Source organism: Symsagittifera roscoffensis, chromosome 4, assembly GCF_963678635.1.
Source record: "Symsagittifera roscoffensis chromosome 4, txSymRosc1.1, whole genome shotgun sequence".
NCBI lineage: Eukaryota > Metazoa > Xenacoelomorpha > Acoela > Convolutidae > Symsagittifera > Symsagittifera roscoffensis.
This window is the reverse complement of record NC_087065.1, coordinates 55,268,424-55,295,012: the sequence shown is the minus strand read 5'-3', so window position 1 is coordinate 55,295,012 and position 26,589 is coordinate 55,268,424. Positions and strand designations below refer to the sequence as shown.

The following is a 26,589-nucleotide window of genomic DNA, read 5'->3' as shown; positions in this document are numbered from 1 at the left end:
GTCTCATATGTTTCAGAAATCAGTCAGTTCGCATACTGTGAATTGCTGAACTCAAGGCAAAAAAAAACAATATTTAAATCAATTGCAAATTGGGCGTTTCTTTCTTCCTGCTCTTCTCAAAACTGTTTGAACAGCAATTTTTAGACAGCATTTTTTTTCCTAGCGGACTCTATATAAGTTCTGAAAGACTAAAAGACTAAAAACGTCAACGGTACTTCTGATTCATCAGTTTACTGCTTTTGCAAATAAGGCGCAGAGAATATCATCCAAAAAAGCTGCGACAATTTCTCAATGGAAAATTTACAGACAGATTTGTTTTAAGTACAACACACTTAGGTATTCCTGAACGCGTCTAGACGATTCGGCCAAAGACAATTCAGCCGAATTGAAATTCAGACCATTCAGCCAAAATTATGCAGAAAATTCAGCCAGAGACAATTCAGCCAAAAATATAGTGACCGCCGCAGTCGCGCCAACGTGTTGCGAGCTTGCCAACAGAGGGTAGGACTCTATACGAAATTTAGAGCCGGTTATCGTCGAAAAGCGGCGACGCGCGCATAGCGCGCCCACCGGCGACCTTAAACCGAGAAATAGCTCCAATTCCGATTTTTTTCTTTCGAATGTGGCATTTTGTAAAACTGGCTGAATTGTCTCAGGTTGAATTGTCTGTATATTTTTGGCTGAATTGTCTGAATTTCAAATTGGCTGAATTGTCTTTGGCCGAATTGTCTGTGCGCCATTCCTGAAATCAGCAATCTCATATGGGCATTCACGTACAAGTCACTGTCAGTTTATGCTTCTGTGATTAGAGCCCACAAAACACCCACGAAAGGGATAACTTCTAAAGAGCATTTTTTAATCAACCAGATGAGTTCTGAGCGCAACATTTATCGCTTTTGCCAAAATCTGTGAAATCATGTGGCACCTACGATTAATTAGAAGTATGTGGCTCTCAGTTAGTCAGTTAGTGCTTTTTCAAGTGAAAGGAAAAAAACTCCATAAATTGCAACAACTTTCCAGTAACAACTCCTCAGCCAGATAAATTCTGAACGCAACAGCCTTGCCTTTTCCCAAAATTTGCGATCTCATATGGCATGAAACTTCATTCAGATATATGTGGCTGTCAATTCGTTTGCTGAAAACGGTGATAATGATTCACCTCTTCACCTTTTAATTTCCGAAATCCCAGAAAAGTAGAGTAGTAGCAGCAAATTTTTTGGTAACAGTCAATTTGAACCAATGATCCACAATACAGAGCGAAAATGCTTTAATATAAAATCCTATAAAAATCAACTGCGGGTATTCAAGTCTCCTTAGCTGAGTTGCACATTCATCAACCAAACCTACAGTAAAATCGAAACAAGACTGCTCGTATCAGAGCAAAGCCCTGAATGTTCCGACTGTTTTTTAAGATTTATGGAGCAGTAGTAACATACAAAAATTTAAATGTACAAAAATAAAATGAAAAAAAAAACTCTAAAATCTGAATTTTTTCATGAAATCATCCCCCACACGCCATATAAAGTACAAAAGAATAGACTTCGCTCCTATTAACTAATCAACTATGGAAATTAAGCTTCCTTGAACCAATTTGGAACGATTTATAAGGCGGATTAAATCTCCGCTTACGCGTTAATAGCGCGAATTAAATCGCGTGCTAATTGTCCCAAATTGGTCAAAATGGTAATCTTTAAACCCTCATAACTTTACGAAAAATGATCACAGGTGAAATATCTTTTCAAATGTAAGCTCAGGACAACAATACCTTTTGAATGATATTTTAAAAATCCGTCAAAAATTGTTTGTTAAAAAGTCGAAATTTGTCTGAAGAAAAAAAACCACCCCGAGCACAAATATTCCGTTACTTTCGTATCGAAAGTCGGAACAATAACTACAAGAGTTAATTGGACCAATTCATGTCCCTTCCGCTCGTATCAGGGCAAAGCCCTAATTGTTCCCACTGCCTTTTCAGGTTTATCGAGCAGTAGTAACATAAAAAAATTAAGTATAATAAAAAAAATGAAATCCTTTTTTTGTAAAATTTGAAATTTTTTTTATGAAATCATCCCCCACGCGCCAGATAAAGTTTAAAAGAATAGATTTTGCTCATTGTAACAAAACAATTATGGCAAATAAGCTTTTTTGAACCAATTTGGAACGATTTAAAAGACGGATTAAATCTCTGCTTACGCGTTAATAGAGCGAAATATATCGCGCGTTAATTGTCCCAAATTGTCCGAATTGACAATCTTTAAACCCTCATAACTTCACGAAAAATGATCACAGGTGAAATATCTTTTCAAAATTGAGCTCAGGACAACAATACCTTTTGAATGATTTAAAAAAATTCCGTCGAAAATGGCCTGTTAAAAAGTCGAAATTTGTCTGAAGAAAAAAAAACCCACCCGAGCACAAATATTCCGTCACTTTCGTATCGAAAGTCGGAACAAAAAGCGCTACTTTCTTGTTTGAGATTTCTCAAGCTGCTTGATCAGCAAAATTTTCCTTCTTCTTGTTGATAGAAAGAAACATACTCACATCCTTGAAAGATATCAACTTATTCCATAGTATACTCCGTATAAGTTCTGAATGTCATTGAAGCAGTTAGCGTCAGAGTTTATTTTGTTTTTTACTAAACTAATTTACCTCTTCCTAAGGAGAGCGCGTCAAACAAGTACATCATCCTCTATACTAAGTCTTCGAAGTCTTTTGGTTGATCGTTTTTCAGCTTCTGCAAATGGAGCGCATAAAACATCTAATAAATTGACATCTCAACAGCAGTTCTGTAGTCAGATTTGATCCAAGTACATCATCTATAGCATTTTGAGAAATCTGCTATGTCAATTGGCATGACTGGGCTTTCGGGTAAATGTCGCCATCAGTTAATTTATGGTTCTTCAATTAAAGCGCATAGAATTCTTGCAAAAGCGATAAATTCTCAGAATCGCAATACTAATGGAATTCACAAGATCTTCTATTTTTATAGTATGATTGAGCAGGGGCGGATCTAGGATTTTTTTGAGGAGCGGTGGGCGGATTTTCAAAAAATGTTCGAAAATTTTGACGACCTTTTTTTTTTCAAGGTCGAGCAAATTGATTTTCCGAGCTCTTCTAAAGCACTAAAAGGTCCCTGTTTTTGCCAAATTTTCTGCGCCGCAGGCCAATTTTTGAAAAAACAGGTCAAAAAGCCGTTTTTAGGCACTTTTTGAAAAATGTTGACAAAAAAATCGCGTTTTTTTGGCGCGCGCTCCCCCTCAAAGTTAGTATATATTGGTGCCGACGGCGCCTTTAGAAAAATTTTAGGGTTGGTCGGCAAAAAAAGGATTTCTTAAAAAATACCATAGGGGGGACCTTTTGGGTCGACAGGGGGTCGAATCCCTGAAGGGGGGGAGCGTCCGCCCCCCACCCCCCGCCTCCCCCTAAATCCGCCCCTGTGATTGAGCATGGAAGCGGAGCGCAGTTTAAGGATTTTAAAAGGGAGCACATGATTTTTCCATAATTTGCGATACTTTTAAATTTCCGGTGCAAGGTGGTCCCGCACTCAGCGATATCGTATCGTATGACCGTGCAGCTTCGGCAACTTGATCACACAAAGTTTAGTGAGAAACCGATAGCAGCTCCGTAGCTATGGCTAATTTGAGCAAAACCGAAACTTGTTTTTTAAACTGGTCTGACCGGGCATTCAGATACATCTGACTGTCAGTGAATGCTTCGTCGAGTGACACATTATTTTCCAAATTACTTGATAACTCTCTCAAAAGGAAATATGCAGCCAGAAATGTTTTCAGCGCAACAGACTTTTCTTTTCCCAAAATATGACAAGGCACATCATTCAGATATTTTTTAAGTTTCTTATTATCCAAAAAAACAGATTAGCAGGAGCAAACTATTTGAATGCAGCAGCTTTAAACCATTGTTCCCCAACAGGGCGCGAAAGCGAAAATTTTTAAGCGAGAACAAGAATTCAAAATAACTACGAAATTTTTTGAACCCATTCATGTCCTGTCCTTTTGAAAACGATTCGATGATTGTTAAATTTTGAACTTAAGGCAAACCTTCAGTGCTTAATTAAAACACGATTTGAACACTGTTTTCTTCAAGCGATTTCTCAAAACTGTTTGAACAGCAAGTTTTCTCTTCTTGTTGTTGATGGAAGGAAAGATACTCAAATCGTCAAAAGATATCAGTTTTTTTCAATGGCGGATTCCTTATAAAATCCGAACAATCATGTAGCGTTTTTTCGATTTATCAATTTACTCTATCTGCAAATGGAGCGCATAAAAGATCCATTAAACGACAATTTCTCAAAAATACTTCCGTAATTATGTCTTTTCCCAGTACTTAAGTATTTTATGAAATTTGCAATCACGCATAGCATGACTATTTTATCATCTACCTTGCGATGCTAATTATGCTTCTTCATTTAGAGCGCATAAAATTCCCAGAAAAATTTTTCATGAAGGGTCATCAGCCACATGAATGGTGAGCGCAACACCCTCCACTTTTGCCAAAAGTTTCGATTTTGTGTGGCATGACCGATCAATTTGGAACTGTAAAGTGGTGCTTCTACATGGCTAGCAAATAAAATTTCAGTGAAATGCGATAAATTCTATATAGCAGATCTGCAGCGCAAAACCTAATGGTATTTTGGAACTCTGCGATTTCATATGGCATGACAGACGCGGAGCGCAGTTTAGTGCTTTTGAAAGGGAAGCGTTTATAACTTCCACAAAACGCGATAACTTTTCACTAGAAAATCTGCTTAAAAATTTATTCAGAGCTCAACACTCTTTGGTATTTCGAACTCTGCGATCTCGTATTACATGACCGGGCAATCAAAAACATTTAGTGCTTCTGCAAAAGGATTGCATAAAGTTTACTCAGATATCTGTTAACCCGTTTGGTCTGACCGAGCATCTGCGATTTCATTTGGCCTGACCAGATAGATTCTTGTAATTTGAATTCTTGAACTCAAGGCAAACCTGCAGTGGTTAATTGAAACAAAATCTAGCGACTTTTCTTCTTCTAGCGCTTTTTCAAAGTTGTCTAAACAGCACCGTTTCCCTTCTTCTTTTTTGGTCGATCAAAAGTTACTCGCATTGTCAAAAAATATTGGGTTTTTTTTCTGAGCGGACTCCTTATAGGTTCTAAAAATCTTCGAAGCTATGAGTTTTAGTGGTACTTTTGGTATACTAATTTACTGTTTCTGCACATGGAGCCTATGAAACATCGGAAAAGCGTGAATTTCTCAAAAGCACTTCAGTAATCATATCTGTTCCCAGCACATAATCCCTTAGTGTTTCATGAAATCTGCAATCGCACATGGCATCACTATGTTTTCATTTACATTGTGCTGTCAGTTCATGTTTCTTCAATTAGAGCGCATAAAACTCCAAAAAAGTGAAAGATTCCCATGAACGAGTCATCGACCATATGTATTGTGAGCGCATCACCCTTCGCTTTTGCCAAAGTTGGTGAACTCAAGTGGAATGACCGAGCAACCAGAAAGATATAGCTGTCAGTTAGTGCTTCTGCATGTCTCTCAAATAAGGTTTCAGGGAAATGCGATAAATTCTATATAGCAGATCTGCAGCGCTAAACCTAATGGTATTCTGGAATTCTGCAAACTCATATGACATGACAGAGCGGAGCGCAGCTTAATGTTTTTAAAAAGGAAGCGTTTACAACTTTTATAAAATGTGATAACTTTTCAGTGGAAGTTCTGCTTAAAGATTTATTCTGAGCTCAACACTCTTTCGAACTCTGCGATCTCGTATGGCATGACCGGGGCAATCAAAAACATGTGGCTGCCAGTTAGTGCTTCTGCAAAAGGATTGCATAAAGTTTACTCATATAACTGTTAATCCGTATGGCCTGACCGAGCATCTGCGATTTCATTTGGCCTGACCAGATAGATTCTTGTAATGTGAATTTTTGAAGGCAAACCTGCAGTGGCTAATTCTCTGCGATCTCGTATGGCATGACTGGGCAATCAGATGCATGTGGCTGTCAGTTACTGCTTCCGCAATTGGGTTGCATGAAAGTTACTCAGAATATGATAGCAGCTCCGCAGGCAGACGTATTCAGAGCGCAACACCCTTTGGCGATCCTGAAACCTTCTTTTTCATTTTGCCTGATCGGGCAATCAGATACATGTGGCTATCAGTTAATGCTTCTGCAAGTGGATTGCATTCAATTTACTCAGAAGTCTGCTGTTTTTTTTTGGAATGACCGGCCATCTGCTGTTTCCTTTGACCTGAACAGGTATTAAGATTAATTCGTCTGTACTTTAGTGCTATGTAGAGTGACTCGAACAAAAATTCCACAAGTTGCGATACTTTCTTGGTATTTTGAACGCAACTTACTTTGTTTTGCACAAAGAATGACAAGTAAGTTCATTCAAATAGATTTTGATTTTCCTGGTTGAAAAACTATAGACTATTATGTTTAATTGAATGCAGCTATTTCAAGCCATATTTCCACACGGCGCAAAGCGAAAATAGTCTAAAAAAAATTTCACGTATTCAGATGAGTTATTTTTTTTAAATCAACCAACCCTCCTGTGAATTCAGAATAACTACGAGAACTTTTAGTTGGTAATTACTTTCTAATTTCTTCTGTACAACTCTGTGTGATTGTCTGTATTTTCTATTTCACCTCTTTTATTTAATCCAAGATACTCTTTATAAATATTTTCAAGAGAGTTCTGATCAAATAATTGATATGGCTGCCGATTTTTTTAAAAAGTAGAAATGGTTGTACAAAAAACTTATATTTCGTCTAATTTTCTCGTTCTCAATATGAAATTTTTGTTCCGACTTTCGAAGAAAACGGAATATGTACCCTTGGTGCTGTGTTTTTTAATCAGTCAATTTTCGGCGATCAAAATAATGGTTTTTAACAGAAAAGTTGTAAGCCCCATTGAAGATATGGATTCCCTAAAACCAAATTTAAAGAACTTTTACTAAAATTTAAGATATTTACCAAAGATGTTTGAACAGATATTTTATTTTTGCAAAGTTTTGAGAGTTTGAAAATTGCCAATTTGGCCATGCTTTGGACTAATTTTTGCGCGCATTGTAGATTTTATCCAAAATCCTGGAAGCACCCGTAACGCGAGTTATTTTGCCCCAGCAAAATCTTTCCTAATTGATTTTAGGCTAGATAATCGTGCGTGATAATTTCGTTCGACTCAAATTTTTACACTTGATCTTGTCCAAATTGTATAGTTTTTCGGAATTTTCTTACCCTAAAAACTACTCGATATGGATTAAGGGGCCGTCGGAACATTCAGGGCTTTGCCTTGATATACGCGCAGTCCTGTTTCGTCTTAACTCTACCTTTTCTATCGTATAACTTCGTTTTTGTTAAGTTAAACACCCCTGATTTGTGACCACCAGCGGACTCAGGGAGGGGAGAGGACGCCCTCTCTCAGGCATTCGAGCCCTGTCTCCCCTTTGTACTATTTTAAGATCTTCATTTGTGGCTGACAGACATATACAAAATTGAAGGAAGCGCGCGTCCAAAAAACGCAATTTTTTGGTCAAAATTTTTCAAAAAGCATTTTTTTGCCCGTTTTTTTTTTCATTTTGCTTGCGGCGCAGAAAATTTGGTCAAAATAGGATCTTTGTAATGATTTGCGAGAGCTCGGAAAATCAATTTGATCGACCTTAAAAAAATTTAAATCCGCACCCCCCCCCCCCGCGAGAAAATCCTGGATTCGCCCCTGTTTGTGACGCTTGCATAATCGGCAAACCAAGTCGCTCATGAAGCCAAATCATAACTCGAAATCAAATTTTCAAACAAAAATTAGATTGATTCATTACATGATGTGAAGACATTTTATTTAATAAAATATTAATTTGCAATAAAAACAAGCTGATCATTTTCGCGAACGGGCAGTTCTTAGCCAGCTGAAGTATGTGAGAACGTAGAAAAATAAGGAAAAAGCAGCGAGTCCAATGAAGTTCAAGCAACATCCGGCGAATGAATAGTTAACACTGTATCTATCGAGGTAGCTCTCTCCCCTCTCGCATAAGTACGGCGATATTTCGGATCCATTTTCCGCCACAAGTTTCTGAGAGTCACAAAATTCAACATTTCGGAATTGAGATGTTGTTAAAAGTGACATGGCGTACCAAACAATACTGGCGTATTTCAATTTCGCTAAAACTGGCGGCAACGTTCCAACATTTGCAAAGAAACCAGCGACGAAAATCATCATTACTGAAATCGCGGGAAGCAATGCAGCGGCACTCCCGAAACGTCCCGTAAACGCCGCAACAAACACAAATAAGCTAACAGCTGCTATACATGTGAGCAGACCAGCGGAAAAGAAAAGAAGGAACGAATCAATGCTGGGTTTTAAGTTGAGGAAAAAGTAGAGACACAAAGCGAAGACTGTTATCTTGGATGTCTGTCGGGGAATCACGTCTCCTAGTAGTTTTGCGAGCAAATGTGCGGACACTCTATAATAACCGTTTTGAGATTCGACTATAAAGATTTCACGGTCTCCGAGCATGGCATTTAGACATTCGAAGTTTCCGAATACTACGACAACGACAAAGAAGAAAAGGACTCCGTTGATGTTTTCGAAACCCTTTTTGTCGTATTTCCAGTCAAAGAGAAGAAAACCGAGCATTGCGGAAATCAAAAATACGACAACCCACGAGGCTATCACTTTTCCAGGAAAAATTTTGAACCCTTTTAAGTTTCTCATTGTTAAGAAGTGAAGTTGCGTGAACCAACTGCGTGAAAATTTGACATTAGAGTCAAAAAAGTGTCCTTCCTCTGAAGCCAAAACAGTTTCGCATTCATCGTGCAGAACTTTGTTCAGCTCAGATGCCCGGAAACACTTCACCAAATCTTTGATATTGCTCTGATTTGCAGTATGTTCGACCAATGAAAGGGTCTTAATCGGAGCCTGCTGGGACTCGAACCCGGGACTAAAGGCACTAAGTTGTACTGATTGGAGCATCAAATCGAGGAAAAACTCTGCGGGGTTGTAGTAGTCTTCGCATACGTATCCAAGTTGTTCAAAGTAAGACAGAGCCTCGTTTGCTGGTCCATGAAAAACAGTCTGCCCACTTTGAGAAAGTAGGTGAAGCCTGCCAAATTGACTGTAGATCGAGAACCGAGGTTGATGGATGGTGATAATGAAGGTAGAGTTTCTTAGAGTTGATAGCCTTTTGAGAACCGATATGACACTGAACGCTGTGGAAGAATCAAGGCCGGTGGTCGGTTCATCTGAAAAAAAGTTTTCGCTGAGCGGAACTTACCTAACACGGACGTATTTTCTCTTGGCGGAACGTACTTTATCTGGGTTTTGAATGACCTTGAAAAAAAACATCAGCATGACATGCTGGACAATCTTTTGCTTAACTAACAGTTCATTTGGATTTCCTTTGTCTTGAATATCTTTTTTTGTACAAAAGTAGAGGCAATGTAACGCTTGCATTCGGATCATTCATGTAACTTTTTATTCAAGACAGGGAAAAGAAAAAGTGATTAGTAGCTATTTGTTTTTTGAACAAGATAGAAAATTCTTCGAAAAAAAGTAGGGCCCCAAAGTTGTCAAAAAACCGATCAAAAACGCAACACAATTTTGCTAAATTCCCCTAAAATATGTTTCTTTTGTTTATTGTAAAAGCTGAAAGACTTACTCTCAGAAAACATAGCTTAGCTTAAAAATAGCACGGCCGGATTGAGCCATTACCAAGTATATGCCCGTTAGATCAACGGAAGAAAATCAACCTCAAGACTGGAAAGTTCTACAAAAAATACAGACCTAGAAATACGACAGGCGGTTGGTTGACAAGTTCCATCCCTATGCAGCACCTCTTCCTCTCCCCTCCGGAAATGCCGCTGGAAAAAGGGTCTCCAATGGTGGTGTGCTGGCACTGGTCCAGACCTAGCTCCGCGACTAACTGCTCCACGCGACGCACCCTCTCTGCATGTGTACAGTCGCGCATCCGAAGAGACGCCGAGAACATCAGATTTTCTTGAACTGTCAAGGCTAGACTGATGACGTCATCCTGAGCCACGTAACTGAACAGAAACTCAGAATTGAAAAACAATAATAATTGGCCATATATTTACCTTTATGATAGAACAATCTAGAATTTTTGCTGGGGGCAAAAATTTTGCCGTATTTTTTTAAAGTCAACAAAAAGTAATTTGCCGCGCTTCCACAAAATGGTTGCGAGGGCCTACGAAGATTTCTGTTCCTTTTTGCAATTTAATGGAAGCATACACAAAAATTATTGAGCTTTTTTGACCCATTCTCCCCTCCAAATTTAGTAACTACTGGTTGGCCGTGGGAAGCAAAGGAGTTGAGCTCCTGTTACTGGAGGAGTTTAGCAAAGGATTCCTCTGATCTGCTTGATGTATACAATGGACTACGGCGTAGCACGTTTCTTTGCTCACTTTCAATATTTTCGCGGTCGTTCAACAAAAATTATATAATAACAAAGATAGCCGGTTACTGGGCAAGTAGCACTAAATGTTCCCACCATATTCTAAAACAATACAAATTTGGTGTTGTTCTTTTTCAGCGGGGTGTATTAAAAGGACCTGAACGAAAAACTGGAACTTCGGAATATTCGAAAGTCATAACAGAATAGGCAAAAACTGCAGAAAGATTCACGAACTATTTAATTTGCTCGGTCATTTTTTAATCAGGCAAGTTTGGATGACTTTTTAACGAGCTTTTTTAAACAATCCGGTTGCCCAAAATTAGAATTGCAATGTACCAGCTCAATTGGGCTCAGGGATCAGTCGCGCAAAATTTTTCTATTAAAGCACTCGAGAGGAGAGTAATCTGGCTTAGAAATCAAAGTAACGCTTGTTGCGAGCTGTTCAGGCTTAGCAATGCGTCACCAGATGAGATACATATCGTTTTTGAAATATTTTACAGATATTTTGGGCCAAAATTAAAAGTTAGTAGCGAAAGATTACAAAGACTTGGCTTCGATGAGCGTCATCTGTGATTTTTTCGCTCGTGAATGGGAAATGTATTTTCGTTTATGGATAGGTTTTTGCTGCTCTCTAGGTTTTTTTATAAGAGTTTTATTTCGCTATGATTATTAGCTTCGGTTAAGTAGGCTACATATGTTTTATTTTATGTACTTTTAGCTATCATGCTCTAACACTTCTCTCTTGAATTTCTCTTTTACTTGAGAAAAAGGGTTTAATCCCGGTTTCTCAAACTGATTTCTTATAAACAGTTGAGACCGCAATAGAAGGAAAACCAGATGGTTATCAATCAAACTCAATTATAAACAACGATAGCCGGTTACTTTGTAAGTAGCACTAAATGTTCCGACCATAGTCTAAAACATTGCAAATTTGGTGTTGTTCTTTTTCAGCGGGGTGTATTAAAAGGACCTGAACGAAAAACTGGAACTTCGGAATACTCGAAAGTCATAACAGAATAGGAAAAAACTGCAGAAAAATGACTAAGCATTACGAAGCCAAAATCCACTGGATAGACGCACAATTTTGTGTCTGTATGTTCTTGGATTCAGTGAAAATCTTTAAACATGTTAAAGTTTTGTCAGAACGATCAAAGAAATGAAAGAACAAAAGAAGAATAAAGGGAGCGCCCTGGTTGCGGAATCCACTAACAATTCACAAAAAACAGAGATTGGCCTCGTACTGAGAAAACAAAAAAATATCAAAAAAATTCAAAAAATTGTAAGCCTGCTTGCTCGCGTCGTTCGCTTGAATTTAGACTAAAAATCAAAAGTTTAAAACCTGTTTTTCCCGATACTAGGTTAACTTTTTGGACACTTTTAAACGCTGTTCGAATCACAACTGAAAAGGCTTTGATATGACATGTCACTCTACCCATTCCCATAAGTATTTGATGTACCTAATTTTGCGGGGAAAACAAAAAAAAAACAAGGATAGCCGGTTACTATACAAGTAGCACAGAAATGTTCCGACAATATTTATCTTAAAAAATTTTTTTTTATTTTTCTTCAAATTTGTGACTGTTTTAGGGAGTGGCGTGATTCGAGAACTATACGATTGCGTCAAAAATTAGTAAAATAGGCATGAGCGATTTTGTTTGTCTCGATAAAAATGAATAAAAACAAAAAAAATGAGAAAAAAACTTTGAAAAAATTTAAATTTTTATCTAAATTTTCGCCCAAACAAGCGCTAAATGAAACATTCGAAACTAATTTTCTCTATAATAAAATCAAGTTATTTATTCTAAAATTCAAAAAAAGTAAAATCAAAGTCAACTAAATCTCAAAAAATTTCAAACCAGTTTCTCTAGACACTGGGACATTTTTTGAAAGTTCCCATATTCTTTTTGAGTATCTGGTTTTGCGTGAAAGAAAAGAAAAAATATGAGGATCTAAACGAAAAAAATCTTAGGCATAATCAACATTCAGATAAAATAAAGGCCAAAATGAAAATAGCTTTGCAGAAAAATTACCGGAAAATGATCTAAAAAAATTCAAAAAAATTTCAAAATATTTTCAAATGTTTATGCAGAAATTTTTTGAATTATGAAGCTTATGATTTCTCAAATGGTGTTTGATTAAATTGGTGCCCAAAAACTAACTTAACTCAATAAAAATTAAAATTTAAGTTTAAATTAGCAAAAAAAAAGCTTTTGTAAGTCTGCATGATATATTACTCGACCTATTTCAATGATTATTTGTGGAACCTGATTTGCGTGGTAAACAAAAAAACTAAAACACACCCAAATACAAAGTTTCTCCCCAATTTTCAAACGGTCGGAACAATAATGATGAAGTATTATCTATGATGTATTTTATTTAAAAGCATTCTGATATGGGTGTTATGCTTCCACCTGTTCTATTTGCACAAAAACTGGTTGCTTTGGTATTCAATGAAAAAGAAACTTTACCCCGATAAGAAGGTGAAGTTCTGGGGAAAAGGTTGCCCATTCAGGAGAATGAACCCTTCCAGGGATTCTGTTCTCTTCCGTTGGGCCAAAACATCCAGCAGCGTTGTTTTCCCAGAACCCGAAGGTCCCATGATTGCATTGAGTCCGGGTTTGAAGATCCCGCTGACATCAGTTAAGATCCTTTTGCTGTGCTTCCGAAGACATGACCCAGTTACAATTGAATACGAGACGTCGTGGACCGAAATTTCAGCCGACGGGAGCTGTTTATTTGTTTCGGTTGAGTAGTAGCGAGGGTAAGTTTTGGAGAATTGGGCAGACTCAAAAATGGGAGTTTTCTCACCTTGTTTGGACTGATCGAGGCATTTTTTCTCTTCGGATTCCATTTTTATAGTTTAAACGTATTTTTTCTTTTACATTTTTCAAAAATGCAATTAAGAAAGCTATGATAAATTACAATATTGATAAAAAGCTTGTGTAAAAAATTTATTAGTAACTATATGTTGACTATTTTGAGCCGAATATACCATACGATGATTGTTAGAATGTGCACTAAAATCAAAATGTGTGCGTATATTACGAATAACATGAAAAGTATTTGATCAACTCCAAAAGCAGTTTTTTGTCGAGCTTTAAAAGCAAACATTGCAAGTAGCAGTAAAAACTGAGTCATAAATAGAGAAAAATATCAAGAAGTTATTGATGTTAATTAAATATTTATAACGTAAATGCACCAAAAATGAAATATGAAATAAGTTCCAAGAGTCAATAAAAACAATAAGATGTTCGGTCGTATCATATAGTATTCAACTGAAATGATTCCAAACTGCATATAAAATCAGATCAAGTGAACATATTTTTTTATCAAACTTGCAATCGGAAACAGTCAAAGCCCTGATGTTCTTAGTGGTAAATTCTCGCCTTTGAAATGAAAAACCAGAGTGGGCCAATTTTTCAGTAACTCGGCCTGGCAATCAAGAGTAGTAATTCGAAGTATGTTGTGATCGGGGCAATTCTTTGAAGGGCCTTATGACCCGTGAGTCTGATCTCCCGGATATAATTATGACTGATCTTGTAATATGTACTCACTGAATAATGCAGATCAAATCAATTTCTAGCCGAAGCAAAAAAAGTAGCGATTTTGTATGAAAACTTTCTGAAACTTCAAATACAGTTCATGACAAAATAATAGCTATTTTCTGTTTAAATAGCACAAAAACTAAGACAACAGTCGTAAATGCAAAACATTTTTTTAAAAAAGAAGAAAAAATTATTTAAAAACTTTTGCCGTCTCGTTTAGGCAGCAGAATGGCTTTGGCATTGAATTTGGCTCATTAAAGTCATAACTAATGGCTTAAGTACCATAAAAAATGATTTGCATTTAAAAAATGATCAATGAAAATCTTTAATACAGCTTCTGAAAAAGCTTCAGTATGATACAGCTTTCGCCCGCACCTGAAATTTATCTTTAACACGTCGTTCCTATAAAAAATGGCTCAAATTTTATCGTGCTATGCTAATTTCATTCGCCGGAGCAAAAATAGAAGATCAAATCCTCACTGAAGAGTGTCGTCCTGTTACGAATTGTGACCTGTTATGAATTGTCGCCTCACAGTCTTAGGAATTGATTCATTTTTTAAACAAAAAAACGAGGATCTGATAAACTTAAACAGCTAAAAAAGGGTCAATGAACGCAAGGGAGCAAGAAAAAATGACTGAATCGTTTTCCAAGAAATTTTAATTTTCGAACTTAAAAGAAAAAACACATGGTCTTAAACTTCTTTGAAATTAAAGAACTATTTGCGAAGAAATTAGAAGTCGTTCACGTTTTTTTTTCGCGCCATTTACGCTTTCATAACTGGAGAGCTTAATTTGCCTTCCTTTTAGGAAAAGAATTTGAATTGAACTCAAAACATTCAAAAGTCACATTACCAAAAATCAAATTTGAGCGGGATCAAACATTTAGACATTTTCCTGAAAAAAAACATTTTCCTGATAAAGAATACCAGTACGACTTATTAAATGTATTCACTACGTTCATGGACACTTCGAAAAAAAAGAAATTATTTTTATCACAAAAACTGCAATATTCTTAGTTTTTTTTTAATTTTCTGCTACTAATACTGTGATCGATTCCGTGTGGCATGCAGAGCAACTGTTTTTTTTTTCGTGTCCGGACATTTATGTTCTAGACAATTCTGTGCCAGACAAAAGTGTCCGAAAGATTGAAAAACTCCCAAACAAAACATATCCAGACATCTGTGTCCCGATATTGTGCACCTTAAAAAGGCTATGTTCTTGCCAGGCCAGCTCTGGAAGGTAAACTCTTGGTGACCATGTTTTCAGCAACTAATAATAACAACAAATTGAATAAAATCGAATAGTTACATCTGGATCAATTTTGCTTGGACGCAAATGTCTAGGTAAATTTACCGGCATAATAGTGTCTACGCATTGTTTTGTTTTTCATTTATTCCTTGTAAACTCCAATATCAGGGCTTTGAGTATCTCTTTAATTGAATTCAGCTCCTTTTCTCGGTTAATGGTCCTTGAAGTTAATGGGAGGGTCTTTCCCAAAGTTGAACCCCTCTCTAACGCTTACAATAAACTTACAGATACTACAAATGCTAGTTTAAAGATTATATTTGTTCTTTTTGATGGAACAGTGCAGCATCATTTTTAACATGCTCAACCCTAATTTGAACTTATAATAGAAGTTTAGAGACCGTTTTAATTTAAAAAACGGGAAGATGGCAAGGACCCCATTTAAGGACCGACAAGGAGAAAAACTGTCATGACAGACGGACGGAACACCAGCCAATCAGAACTCATTTTTTCAAAGTCTGATGGAAAGCGTCACAATTCAGATTGTTCAGTATACAGTGCTGATTTAAATTACCCGGACAAAATGCATTAAACTTAAAATTTAAAACGCGTTTTTCTCGAATTGGGTTGATTTTAGGTGAAAAATGATGAAGACAAAACTTGCTTAGAACTTCAGCAGAATTAATATGTTGCAATTGTTTTTTTTTGTGAAATTTGGGCCCAAACTTAACCTCAAAAAAGGAACATTTTTGGTTTTTAAGTCAATGAAAAATGACACCAAAACTACCCAGGTGATCATTGACATAACTATATCAAAGTGAGCCTCGTTTTGTTTAGGTAATTTAAATCAGTACAGTCAAGTTTTTCATTGATAGGATTTTTTGCTATTCGGAACTTCTGTCATGAGAATAGCCCCTGCTGATAACAACAGTTTGCACTATAAAGTTTAATTAGTTTTTCTACAGAGTGGGTGGCTGAGGAGGGGGAGGGGGCTGAGGTTGCATCATGGCTCCTGTCTGCTGGTTTCCTTCTGCGTTCTTAGACACTATGTAGCTCCTGAGGCGCTTCTTCTGCATAGAGTGTACCTTCTTCTGTCGTTCTATCACCCCAGGCTGCAGAGTCTGTCTGAGGGCAGGCAGGGACCCGTGCTCTTTGATCGAGTACACTGCATCGGGACTGGAAACATATCAAATCTCTTATTAATGAGAGCATAAACTGACTTATAAGTGCGAATATTTCTTTCTTGAAGAAGCCCTTCCTTTTATCTGCAAAAAAATTATGGCAAAATACAAAATTTTTTGCACCATAGCAGATCTCAAAACAATAAAATTTTCTCAGAACCTGATTTTTTACTGAAGTCACACTAGTTCTTCCGACTTTCGATACGAAAGCAACGGAATATTTGTGCTCGGGGTGAGTTTTTTTTCTTCAGACAAATTTCGACTTTTTAACTAGCCATTTTTGACGGAATTTTTTTCATCATTCAAAAGGCATTGTTGTCTTGAGCTTAATTTTGAAAAGATATTTTACTTGTGATAATTTATCGCAAAGTTATGGGGGTTTCAAGATTGCCAATTTGGCCAAATTGGGACAAGTAACGCGCGATATACTTCGCGCTATTAATGCAAATGCAAGATTAAATCCGTCTTAGAAATAAATTCAAATTGGTTGAAAGAAGCCTATTTGTCATAATTGATTTGTAACAAGGAGCGAAATCTATTCTTTTGTGCTTTATATGGCGTATGGGGAATGATTTTCGTTAAAAAAAACTTCAAGTTTTAGAAAAAAGTTTTTCATTTTGTTTTATTACAATTAATTTTTTTTGTTATTACTATTCCATAAACCTTAAAAGGCAGTGGGAACATTCAAGGCTTCGCCCTGATACGAGTAGTCTAGTTATTCTTTTGTTATTGTTCCGACTTTCGTAACGAAAGTAACGGAATATTTGTGCTCGGAGTGGTTTTTTTTCTTCAGACAAATTTCGACTTTTTAACTAGCCATTTTTAACGGAATTTGTTACATCATTCGAAAACTATTGTTGTCCAGAGCTTAAATTTGAAAATAAATTTTACCGGTGCTCATTTTTCGTAAAGTTATGGGGGTTTAAAGATAGCCATTTAGGCCAATTTGGGACAATTAACGCGCGATGTATTTCGAACTATTAACGCGTACGCAGAGATTTAATCCATTTTAGAAATCGTTCCAATTTGGTTGAAAGAAGATTGTTTGCCATAATTGATTTGTTACAAGGAGCGAAATCTACCCCTTAGTACTTTATATGGTGTGTGGAACAATTTTCACAAAAAATCTCAAATAAAAAAAAATTCATTTGATTTACATTTCATTTTTTCAGGTTATTAATTCTCCATAGACCTGAAAATGCACTCAGAACATTCTGGGCTTCGCCCTGATACCAGCACTCTTGTTATTATTTTCGGTGCTAAAAAGCAATAGTTTACTCAGGGGCGGATCTTCTCGAGGGCGTGGCTGATTTTCAAAAAAGTTTCCAACGTTTTGTCGACCGTTTTTTTTAAGTAGGTCAAATTGATTTTCCGAACTCTCCCAAAGTACTAAAAAGACCCTGGTTCGGCCCAATTTTCTTCGCCATAGGCGAAACTTTGAAGAAAAAAAAACAGGCCAAAAAAGCGTTTTTGGGCAGTTTTTGGAACAATTTTGACCGAAAGTTCGCGTTTTTTCGGCGCGCTCCCCCCTCAAAAATAGAATATATTGGCGCCAAAGGCGCCTTTAGAAAAATTTTAGGGCCCGTCATCAAAATTGATATCTCAAAATAGTACAAAAAGGAGACCCTTTGGGTCGGCATGGGGCAGAATCCTTGAGGGGGAAGGGGAGGCGTCCGCCCCCCCCCCCCCTTAAATCCGCCCCTGGTTGACTAATTCAATCAGCAAAAGCAAATATCAACTTACATTTTCACCTGTCGATTCTTTTTACTCCTACTGAAACACAAAATCGCATTTCATTTTTGAGAATAAACATTTATGGAATACTTATTTCTTTCTAATCGGAACATTTTGAACAGAGAAATTCACAAGGCGCTTTCACGGATTGACTTGTTTTCAAACTTTTTTTCAGACACGTCACCTTTTTTAAAAGAAGACTTATATTTTGATGGAAGCTCAGAGCGGAACTTGTAGATAAACAGCCGATCCAACTCTAAAATTACGAAAATATCATATGCAAGTGAAACGTATTTTGCTTAAACAGCGAAACTTAACTTTTTCGACGCCTAATAAAAAAATTCGTAGCAGCTCGAACTATGACTTAAAGCTCGATTAATTTACAGCGTTTTATGCAATACGCCAATAGATTCCATCTGAAGAGTAATTTTATTACCTGATTTTGCAAATAAAATCAATCACACCTCAATAAAAGTTTTTCCCAACCTTAGGTAGTGGGAACATTTAAAAGCACTAACTCGTCAGCTGATAGTGGCCTCATGTCTTGTTCGTGGTCCTGAGGGTCATTCACTATGGCCTTGGCAAGCAGGTATGCATCTGGAGTCCACTTTTGCGAGTAGAGGGCATCCTTCAAACTCTGTTTCAGTTCCGAGAGCTAAAATAAGCATTACTAGCAAGGCAATAATGAGGTCGATTGAGCACCGGCAGTTTCAGCAGGCGAACCCAAAAACCAGAAAAGAAGGTTCTGTTGAGGATTTCACGACAAAAGAGCCTTATTTCCTCTAATAATCATTTTGACGTGGAATCAACTGTCTTGAATCTTAAGCATTGGCGAAAAATTCCCAGACATAATGTTGCTTGTTAAAGTGGAACCCACAACAGGTAAATGAGTCGAAAAATGAAAAATAAATTCAAAGAAAGTGAGCTTTTGGTTGAAAAACAAAATAAACCTGCTCGCTCGCTTTACTCGCTCAAAAATATATCACTTAAACCACTACTTGATTATTTGTGGCACAAATTATGCGTGGAAAACAAAAAAATTAGAATGAAAAACCAAAACACACACGATAACAAAATTCCTCCCCATTTTCAAAGGTCGGAACATATATGCTTCTACTTCTACGCTCAATTAAAAGTCATAGTGACATGACTATTCTTTAGTCAATTTCTCAGCAAAACAATCTTGATGAGTCTTAGTCAAATCAACCTTCATATGGTACTTCCGTTTTTTTCCACTCAATAACCATCAAAATAGGTCGAGCAATATATCGTATAAGACGTCTGGCAAAGCATTATGGAATACCTTTTTTTCAGAAGTAAGCACTTTAGCCATGGGAGACTTATCTCAACTGACGGCCTGCATTCTTCACCTGATGGGGTCAGAGAGCTAGCAAAAAACTTCTGGGATTGTTTCCAGAAGTTCTGATCATATGTATAGTAAAGTTTTAACTGGTTCGATTCGTTTTTTCAGTTTACAAATCTAGCTCACCTGACAGAAGACAAAAGTCTTATCTTCGCTTAAAGTAATTGGAGCTAACGTCAGAGCTGAAGGAAACCAAAGTTTGAGCTCACTTTCGAGCCAAGGAGCTTTAAATCCGGCTCATCTTGGATATATGTTACAAACAGACAGAACAAGGAAAAATGAAGAACGAGAAAATTTGAGCTCATTTTACAGTCAAGGAACCTTACATCTAGCTCACCTTAGAGTAGTCAGAAATCACAGGCAGACAGATCAACAAAATTCGAAGTACCAAAAAATTTGATCTAATTTTAGAGACATGGAGTTTGTGAACAGTCAAAAAAATATCCCACCCAAAATCCGAACTAGTGTCAACAACATCAAACCCTTGAGTACCAGAAAAGGGCGTAAAAACAACAAAGATGATGACGATATTAAATTATTTTCGTGAGAAATCGAAAAAATTTTTAAAACAGCATCTTAGTCTTGAGAAAAAAAAACCGCTTTGAAAGTATTGCTTTTTAGTCGAATTTAGAGCAAGTGAAGTGAGCGAGTAACGGTAACGTTTGTACTATGAAAATTGTTTCTTTAAGCTTTGAAAAACTTAATTTCAACAAGCGGTTTAAGCTAGCTATTGAAGTTTCAAGCAGCGCTTCAATGGCACTTAAAATTTTTAAAAATTAAAAAAAAAACATGTTAAAATCATGGGTGATAACGCTTTGGAAATTTTAATTTAAAGTATTTCGATATTTTTTTTATGGCCAAAGGACTTTGTTCTAAGCGTTTTTTCTTTTTTTTTGTTTTCCACGCAAAATAACATACCATAAATAATCATCGAAATGGGTCAAATGAAATATCAGATGAAAACCCTTTCAGTTGTGATTCCAACGACATTGAAAAAATTCCAAAAACATGTCCCGGTGTTGAGAAAAATTGGTTCGAAATTTTTGAGATTTAGTCTAATTTAGAGCAAGTAGCTCGATCGAGTAACGCTCGTTATATAGATATTAACTCTATTTTTTTAAAATTCTAGAATAAAAAAAATGATTTTACTATAGAGAAAATTATTTTCGGATGTTTCATTAAGCACTTGTTTGGCAAAAAAAAACGTTCTCTAAAAAAATTAAAATTATGGTGCAAAAATTTTTGTTTCAATGTTTTTTTCTCTCATTATTTTGTACCTTTTTTGTAGACAAATGTTGTCGATCATGCCTAACTCACTTATTTTCGACGCAATCATATATTTTAAGAATCACGCCACCCATTAAAACCGAAATAAGTTTGAAAGAAAAGAAAAAAAAGTTGTCTATTTTTTTTTGTGAAAACGGTCGGAATATTTTGTGGTACTTGCACAGCAACCAGCTATCCTTGTTTCCTTCTGTCATTTATCAAAATGATCATATTTACTCTATTTTGCAAAACTGGGTCGAAATCATCTCCAAGCATTCGAAATCGCACCTGAAAAATCACTCTAAATCTCAGCGACTAGTAAAGATGCTGAGCGGATACTTTGCATATAAATATATGAATTTGTAAATAATAGAGTAGCAGAAGCAGCTGTTTTAAGTCTCGTTAACTGGTTACAAACATGTTAATAAAAACATAAAAGAAGAGGATTACTCTCTACGCTGATATTATTGCGACCTCAATGAGAAAATCTTTGTTCACTAAAAGTCTTTGCGCTGACTTTGTTCGAAAAAAAAACGCGACCATCTGTCGAAATTGAGATCAACTTTTAAAAAATTTTCATCACAGCTTGAATGACGACTGAGTGGAATTCCATGTGATGTGAACTGAACTTCTCTGAAGTTTTTGGGCTACCAAAGTTAGTGTTAAAAAAACATAGCCAATCGAAGATAGGAAAGAGTAATGAAAGCAAGTAAACATAAACAAAGGCTGACTTTCTTGATAAAATCTGAAAACTTTCGAATTTCAAAGAAAAAAAATGCCCTTTAAGCTCTTTGAATTTCTAAAACAATTTATGGATGGCGTTTTTTGATAACATTAACCCAACTTGAGAAAGCTGGATCAATAGGTAAAGTTTTTATTCCGCTGGGAAATCTTAAAAATAAATTCCACTTTCGAAAAAAGAAATCGTTCACATTTTTTGCGCCATTTCCACGTTCGTATTTGGAGAGTGCCATTTACCTCCATTTCAGCAGATGAATTTCAATTGAACTCAAAAAGTGCATTATACTTAAGTGCATCAATATTCTAAGACTTTTTCCTGAAAAAAAAACCAGCAAGACCTATAAAAGAGTCTTCATTACGTTCATTACTCTTAACTGACTCGAATCCAAAGTTCCTCGTCAACTTCAGTGATCGCATCAACAAAAGTAAGTATATTCCATTAAACAAACCTCCTGGTGCTGATTTTGGCAATGAAAAGAAAGTTGGGCTATAATTGCTTGACACTCGTTCAAAGAGGGTGTTCTGTCATCTTCACTTGGCGGGTGGACCACAAATGGCTTCAAGCTGAAGGGCAGAGCCTCCTCAATCAGTAGTTTGGAACTTGTACTTGCCAAGTCATCGATGGGGGAGGCATTGAGAGAGCGACGAGTGAGAGTGTTGTGGTGGGAAGCACTAGATGGAGGTGTTCGATCTAACTGGTCTTTCTTAGCCGAACTAGTCAGCGGTATGCTTCTAAATTGAACAAGACTGCTCGTATCAGAGTGAAGCCCTGAATGTTCCGACTGCCTTTTAAGGTTTATGGAGCAGCAGTCATAACATAAAAAAAAATAAATGAAATAAAATAAAATGAAAAAATTTTTTTCTAAAATTTGAAATTTTTTATGAAAGTCATCCCCCCACACGCCATATAAAGTATAAAAAGATAGATTTCGTTCCTTGTAACAAATCAATTATGGCAAATAAGCTTCGTTCAACCAATTTGGAACGATTTATAAGGCGGATTAAATCTCCGCTTACGCGTTAATAGCGCGAATTATATCGCGCGCTAATTGTCCGAAATTGGTCAAAATGGTAATCTTTAAACCCTCATAACTTTACGAAAAATGATCACAGGTGAAATATCTTTTCAAATTTAAGCTCAGGACAACAATACCTTTTGAATGATATTTTAAAAATCCGTCAAAAATTGCTAGTTAAAAAGTCGAAATTTGTCTGAAGAAAAAAAAACCACCCCGAGCACAAATATTCCGTTACTTTCGTATCGAAAGTCGGAACAATAAAAATATTAATTTAATGGCTCGTTCCAAAGATTTTCATTGCTGGTTTTCTGACCGAGTTGTGATATTGCGGTATCAAATATAAAAGATAAATTTTGAAAACTTAATTTTACCGCCAAAGCCAACGGAAAAACACCTCAACTCTGGTAGAGTAACACAAATTTCGGAAACTTTGAATAAAGTTTTTGAAAATGATAAAATAACCTTCGATTTTTAAAATGAAAACGATGAAAAGACCATTTTTCTAGTAGCAGAGTAACTCTATCTAACACGATGGCACCACCATACCGTAGTTAAATTCATTCAATATTAAAGAAAAAAACCACGAACATATTTTTGTCGGGGGATTCCTTAGAACCCTTTCATTTGTTTCTTTTTTAATTTAAGCGGCTATTGTAGGTAAATAACTAATAGATCGATCGGCAATAATACACTACATCTGAGCAGATATTGAACTCACCTTTTGTACCCATCAATTAGCACCTGCAATTTCTTATTCTGTTCACGCTGTTCGGAAAGCATCCCCTTTAGGCGGTCTACTTCCTCCTCCAGGCCTCTCGTCCTTCTTGAATCAGTCGAGTTAAAAGCATCGCCTGCTCCTCCTCCGAAACCAGTGGGTATTACATGATGAAACGAGGGATTGCTAAGCAACCGGGAATCGTCAGAGGTTAATGCACTAAACTGTAGGTCTAAACGCAAACTTAGCAAAATTGGTTTCTGATTTCAACTTTTTTGTTGTCAAACTAAAAAAGCGAAAAAGTAACATACCTCTATTTTTGTTTTTTAGGACTTCTATTTCATGCTGTAGCGATTGAAGTACCTCATTGTGCTGTTTGTTCATAAATTGAATGGTATTCTCAAGCTGCAAAATCTTTGATGGACTTTCTCGATTTTGTTGATGCTTGTGTGGTACCGGCTGTTGGTCTACACGGATATGCCATATTTCTGGTTTACTTTTATGGTTGTTTACAGCTGGGTTGCCAAAGGGAATTGGCTCCAAAATTTGGTGAGGAATTATACTCATGACATGTCAATCTCAAAAATACTAAAAATAGTAAAAGAGTTCACATCCAATTCATTTAAAATGAGATCAGTGACCTCACCTAGCTACACCCAAACGATTATTTTAATTTTTAAATTAATTCGACCATTGAAAATGGGGAGGAACTGAAGGGAATCGGAAGTATTTCTAGAGAAAAGTTAAGGTTAAATTCTGAACTTATTTGAGAATTTGCGATGTCTGAAAACTGACATCATTAATTAAAGACAAACGACTTGTCAAGGGTAGAAATTCGTTATATACAATTGTCAAGGTTATACGACAAGCATATAGAAACGAAGCTGAGAAGATCCATGTTCTTGCTCAGCTAAAATTAGCGATATTAAGGAGGAAAACGGGGAACCCGGGGAAACCCGGGACAAAGAGAAAAACTTTGAATCTCCCAAAACCAGTTGGCAATTACTCAAAAATGGGATAATCAGAAAAACCCGGGACAATCAGAAAAACTTTGAATCTCCCAAAACCAGTTGGCAATTGCTCAAAAATGGGACAATCAGAAAAACCCGGGACAATCAGAAAAACTTTGAATCTCCCAAAACCAGTTGGCAATTGCTCAAGAACGCAATTGCTCGGACACTCGCAGAGATACCCGCGTCATACAACACAAATTCGGGTGTGTTTTAATTTTTTCCACGCAAAATCAGGTACCACAAGTAATAATCGGAATAGGTTGAGTGTTAAAATTTCCGAAAAAATTTCTCAGATTCGAGACAAACCAATTTTTTGTGCTACTTGCACAGCACACCAACCGGTTATCCTTGTTTTCTTTTTTAAATGGCTCGAGTAATCAGAAAAATTGTACAAACGCGAAGAAACTTAGTGAATTAGACATAATCGACAACATTTTTCTTTTTAAAATTATCTTGTCAAAATCATACGGAAAACTCGTTCGTTCAGAAATTTTCACTTCAGTAAAGGGTCTGTATTTTAGAATGCAACCAATTTTTCTTGCACTAGTTTTTCGGTATTCGTATAAACAGGAGTGAGGTCTGTGTACTCTTAACTACACGTATGCAACGAACTGATTCACCATCGCAAAACAACTGGTGTGAAAATTAGACAAGCCATCCAATCAAAAAAAAGGTGCATGCACACAAAATATTATGTTTTCAGGTATATCGGGTGCAAAGCAATAACTTGGACCCTACTGAGGATAGGGTAGAAATATAATGAGGTATATACTATAAGTGCAGAAATATACTTTTAATTTTAAAAACGAAGCATGATGGATTCTAGCATGTATTTAAATCGAAATTCAAGAATTGTTATTTTCGAAAAAGACAAAATATCTTGAATAGTTGATGTTTTTGCCTTCTGATTTCTACATTTTGAAAGAGAAAAATCTAATTTTTTTTTCAAGTATACCTACGGGTGAAGGCTTTTTTGCCCCCCATTGAGTAAAACCAAGCCATGAGTCAACAACAACTGACGGAATCTCAGCTACCAATTACTCACGAAGTGCTGATTGAAACGGAGACAAATTTCAGAAATGCGCTAACAGCAAACAAATCGACGACACAAACAAAACAAATCCAAATAATCAAAATCATCCCCCCATTCTCGAGAGAAATTGTAAGGTCAGCTGAAAATCTGGCGCAGGCATATCGAAGTTGTGCTTCCGATATACTTAAACAATTCCCCACAACAATGCAACAGAAGATGACAATCTCAAAAACAATAACCGTGACGAAAGATGACCGCAAACTTCATACACTGACAGTTATTGCTCCCCCCGAAGCAGAGCAATTCATAACTAGCATCAAAATCGAAGGAATCATTCTACTTAACAGGACGGTATTTCCCATGGGATGCTTTCCAAGGTCTCATAGACCCAAGAACATTTACCCTAAACTAGCAAAAATCAAATTGTCGAACTTGCCTTATGTATGCAACGATATCGAAGCGAAATTAATTCTCCAATTGCCAGAAGACATAATTCATAGCCCCATATTCCAACGTGAGACCTGTATCGTAACTGAACCGGGTCAGTATGTTTACACAGGAAGAGCAATTTTAGAAGTTAAAATACAAAACGAAGAACAAGAGAAAAAGCTGAAGGACTGGTCTTATAAATCGAGAATGGATGGCTTCAAAATGTGGGAAGGTGTAGAAATCTCGTTTCACATACCTTCACTACATGAATGTCAAAAATGCAAGATGTCTGGACGCCAAGAAAAAGGTCATCACGATGATTGGTGTAATATAGGGAACCAAATAACCAAAAATCCAAATAATCACTACCCACAAAAACCAAGCTCCAATAATGCCAGCGACGAGAAAAACGATGACGAAACAACAAGCGATAAGTTTTGTAATGGTACCGAAAATGAAGAAGATAAGAATGTTGAAGCACCACCATCTGGAGTTTTGATTGATGAATCTAAAACAAACAGTGCAGCTACTCCAAGCGAAGAAAAACAAAAGGATGAGGTTCTCAACAATCAGGTCGTAGATTTTCATTCTTACTCTGCAAATGAAAAAAAAGACAAATTAAATATCGAAAATAACAAACGAAAAAGTTCCTCTGACGGAAGAATGCTTACAAAAAGAGAGCGTGAAACTTCACCAACCTCTTGGTCAGTTTTAACACGGAAGAAAGGGCCAAAAAAGAAATCTAAAAATAACGGAGAAGACTTGGCTGGAGGGAAGTTTTAGCAAAAATTTCTATGTGCGAAAAACCAGATATTTTTTCCGTTAATATTTTTAGCATAGGAAATCCAGCTAAATTACACTCACTTATCAAAAAATGCCAAGTTTTAAAA

The 26,589-nt window shown here is 36.5% G+C and overlaps 2 protein-coding genes across 3 annotated transcripts; both read right to left on the bottom strand.

Annotated features, from left to right (window-relative positions):
- Positions 1-7,832: 7,832 nt before the first annotated feature.
- On the bottom strand, positions 7,833-15,826 carry LOC134843574 (broad substrate specificity ATP-binding cassette transporter ABCG2-like). Its single transcript, XM_063859710.1, has 3 exons — positions 12,884-15,826; positions 9,788-10,047; positions 7,833-9,246 (listed from the first exon to the last, which is right to left on the bottom strand). Exons 1-3 carry the CDS (start codon positions 13,264-13,266, stop codon positions 7,883-7,885), a joined length of 2,007 nt encoding a protein of 668 aa, XP_063715780.1. The 5' UTR covers positions 13,267-15,826; the 3' UTR covers positions 7,833-7,882.
- Positions 15,827-15,930: 104 nt separating this feature from the next.
- Positions 15,931-23,809, bottom strand: LOC134843575 (coiled-coil domain-containing protein 74B-like). 2 transcript variants are annotated; one of them, XM_063859711.1, is made up of 6 exons: positions 23,536-23,809; positions 23,228-23,456; positions 21,940-22,222; positions 18,639-18,775; positions 18,130-18,159; positions 15,931-16,381 (listed from the first exon to the last, which is right to left on the bottom strand). In XM_063859711.1, the coding sequence occupies exons 1-6, from the start codon at positions 23,789-23,791 to the stop codon at positions 16,165-16,167; spliced, it is 1,152 nt and encodes a 383-aa protein (XP_063715781.1). In that variant the 5' UTR covers positions 23,792-23,809; the 3' UTR covers positions 15,931-16,164. The 2 variants fall into 2 exon arrangements, with proteins under 2 accessions (XP_063715781.1, XP_063715782.1); XM_063859712.1 differs by having other exon boundaries at positions 18,130-18,156.
- Positions 23,810-26,589: the final 2,780 nt, after the last annotated feature.

Excerpts from the sequence above, each read along its gene's own strand:
- LOC134843574 (XM_063859710.1), bottom strand. The coding sequence starts at position 13,266 with ATGGAATCCGAAGAGAAAAAATGCCTCGATCAGTCCAAACAAGGTGAG. Across the intron at positions 10,048-12,883 it reads AACTTCACCTTCTTATCGGG|TTACGTGGCTCAGGATGACG; the intron begins GTAAAGTTTCTT and ends GTTTCTGTTCAG. Across the intron at positions 9,247-9,787 it reads ACCGCCTGTCGTATTTCTAG|ATGAACCGACCACCGGCCTT; the intron begins GTCTGTATTTTT and ends ACTTTTTTTCAG.
- LOC134843575 (XM_063859711.1), bottom strand. The coding sequence starts at position 23,791 with ATGAGTATAATTCCTCACCAAATTTTGGAGCCAATTCCCTTTGGCAAC. Across the intron at positions 23,457-23,535 it reads CCTAAAAAACAAAAATAGAG|ACCTACAGTTTAGTGCATTA; the intron begins GTATGTTACTTT and ends GTTTGCGTTTAG. Across the intron at positions 16,382-18,129 it reads AAGAATCGACAGGTGAAAAT|TCCCGATGCAGTGTACTCGA; the intron begins GTAAGTTGATAT and ends ATATGTTTCCAG.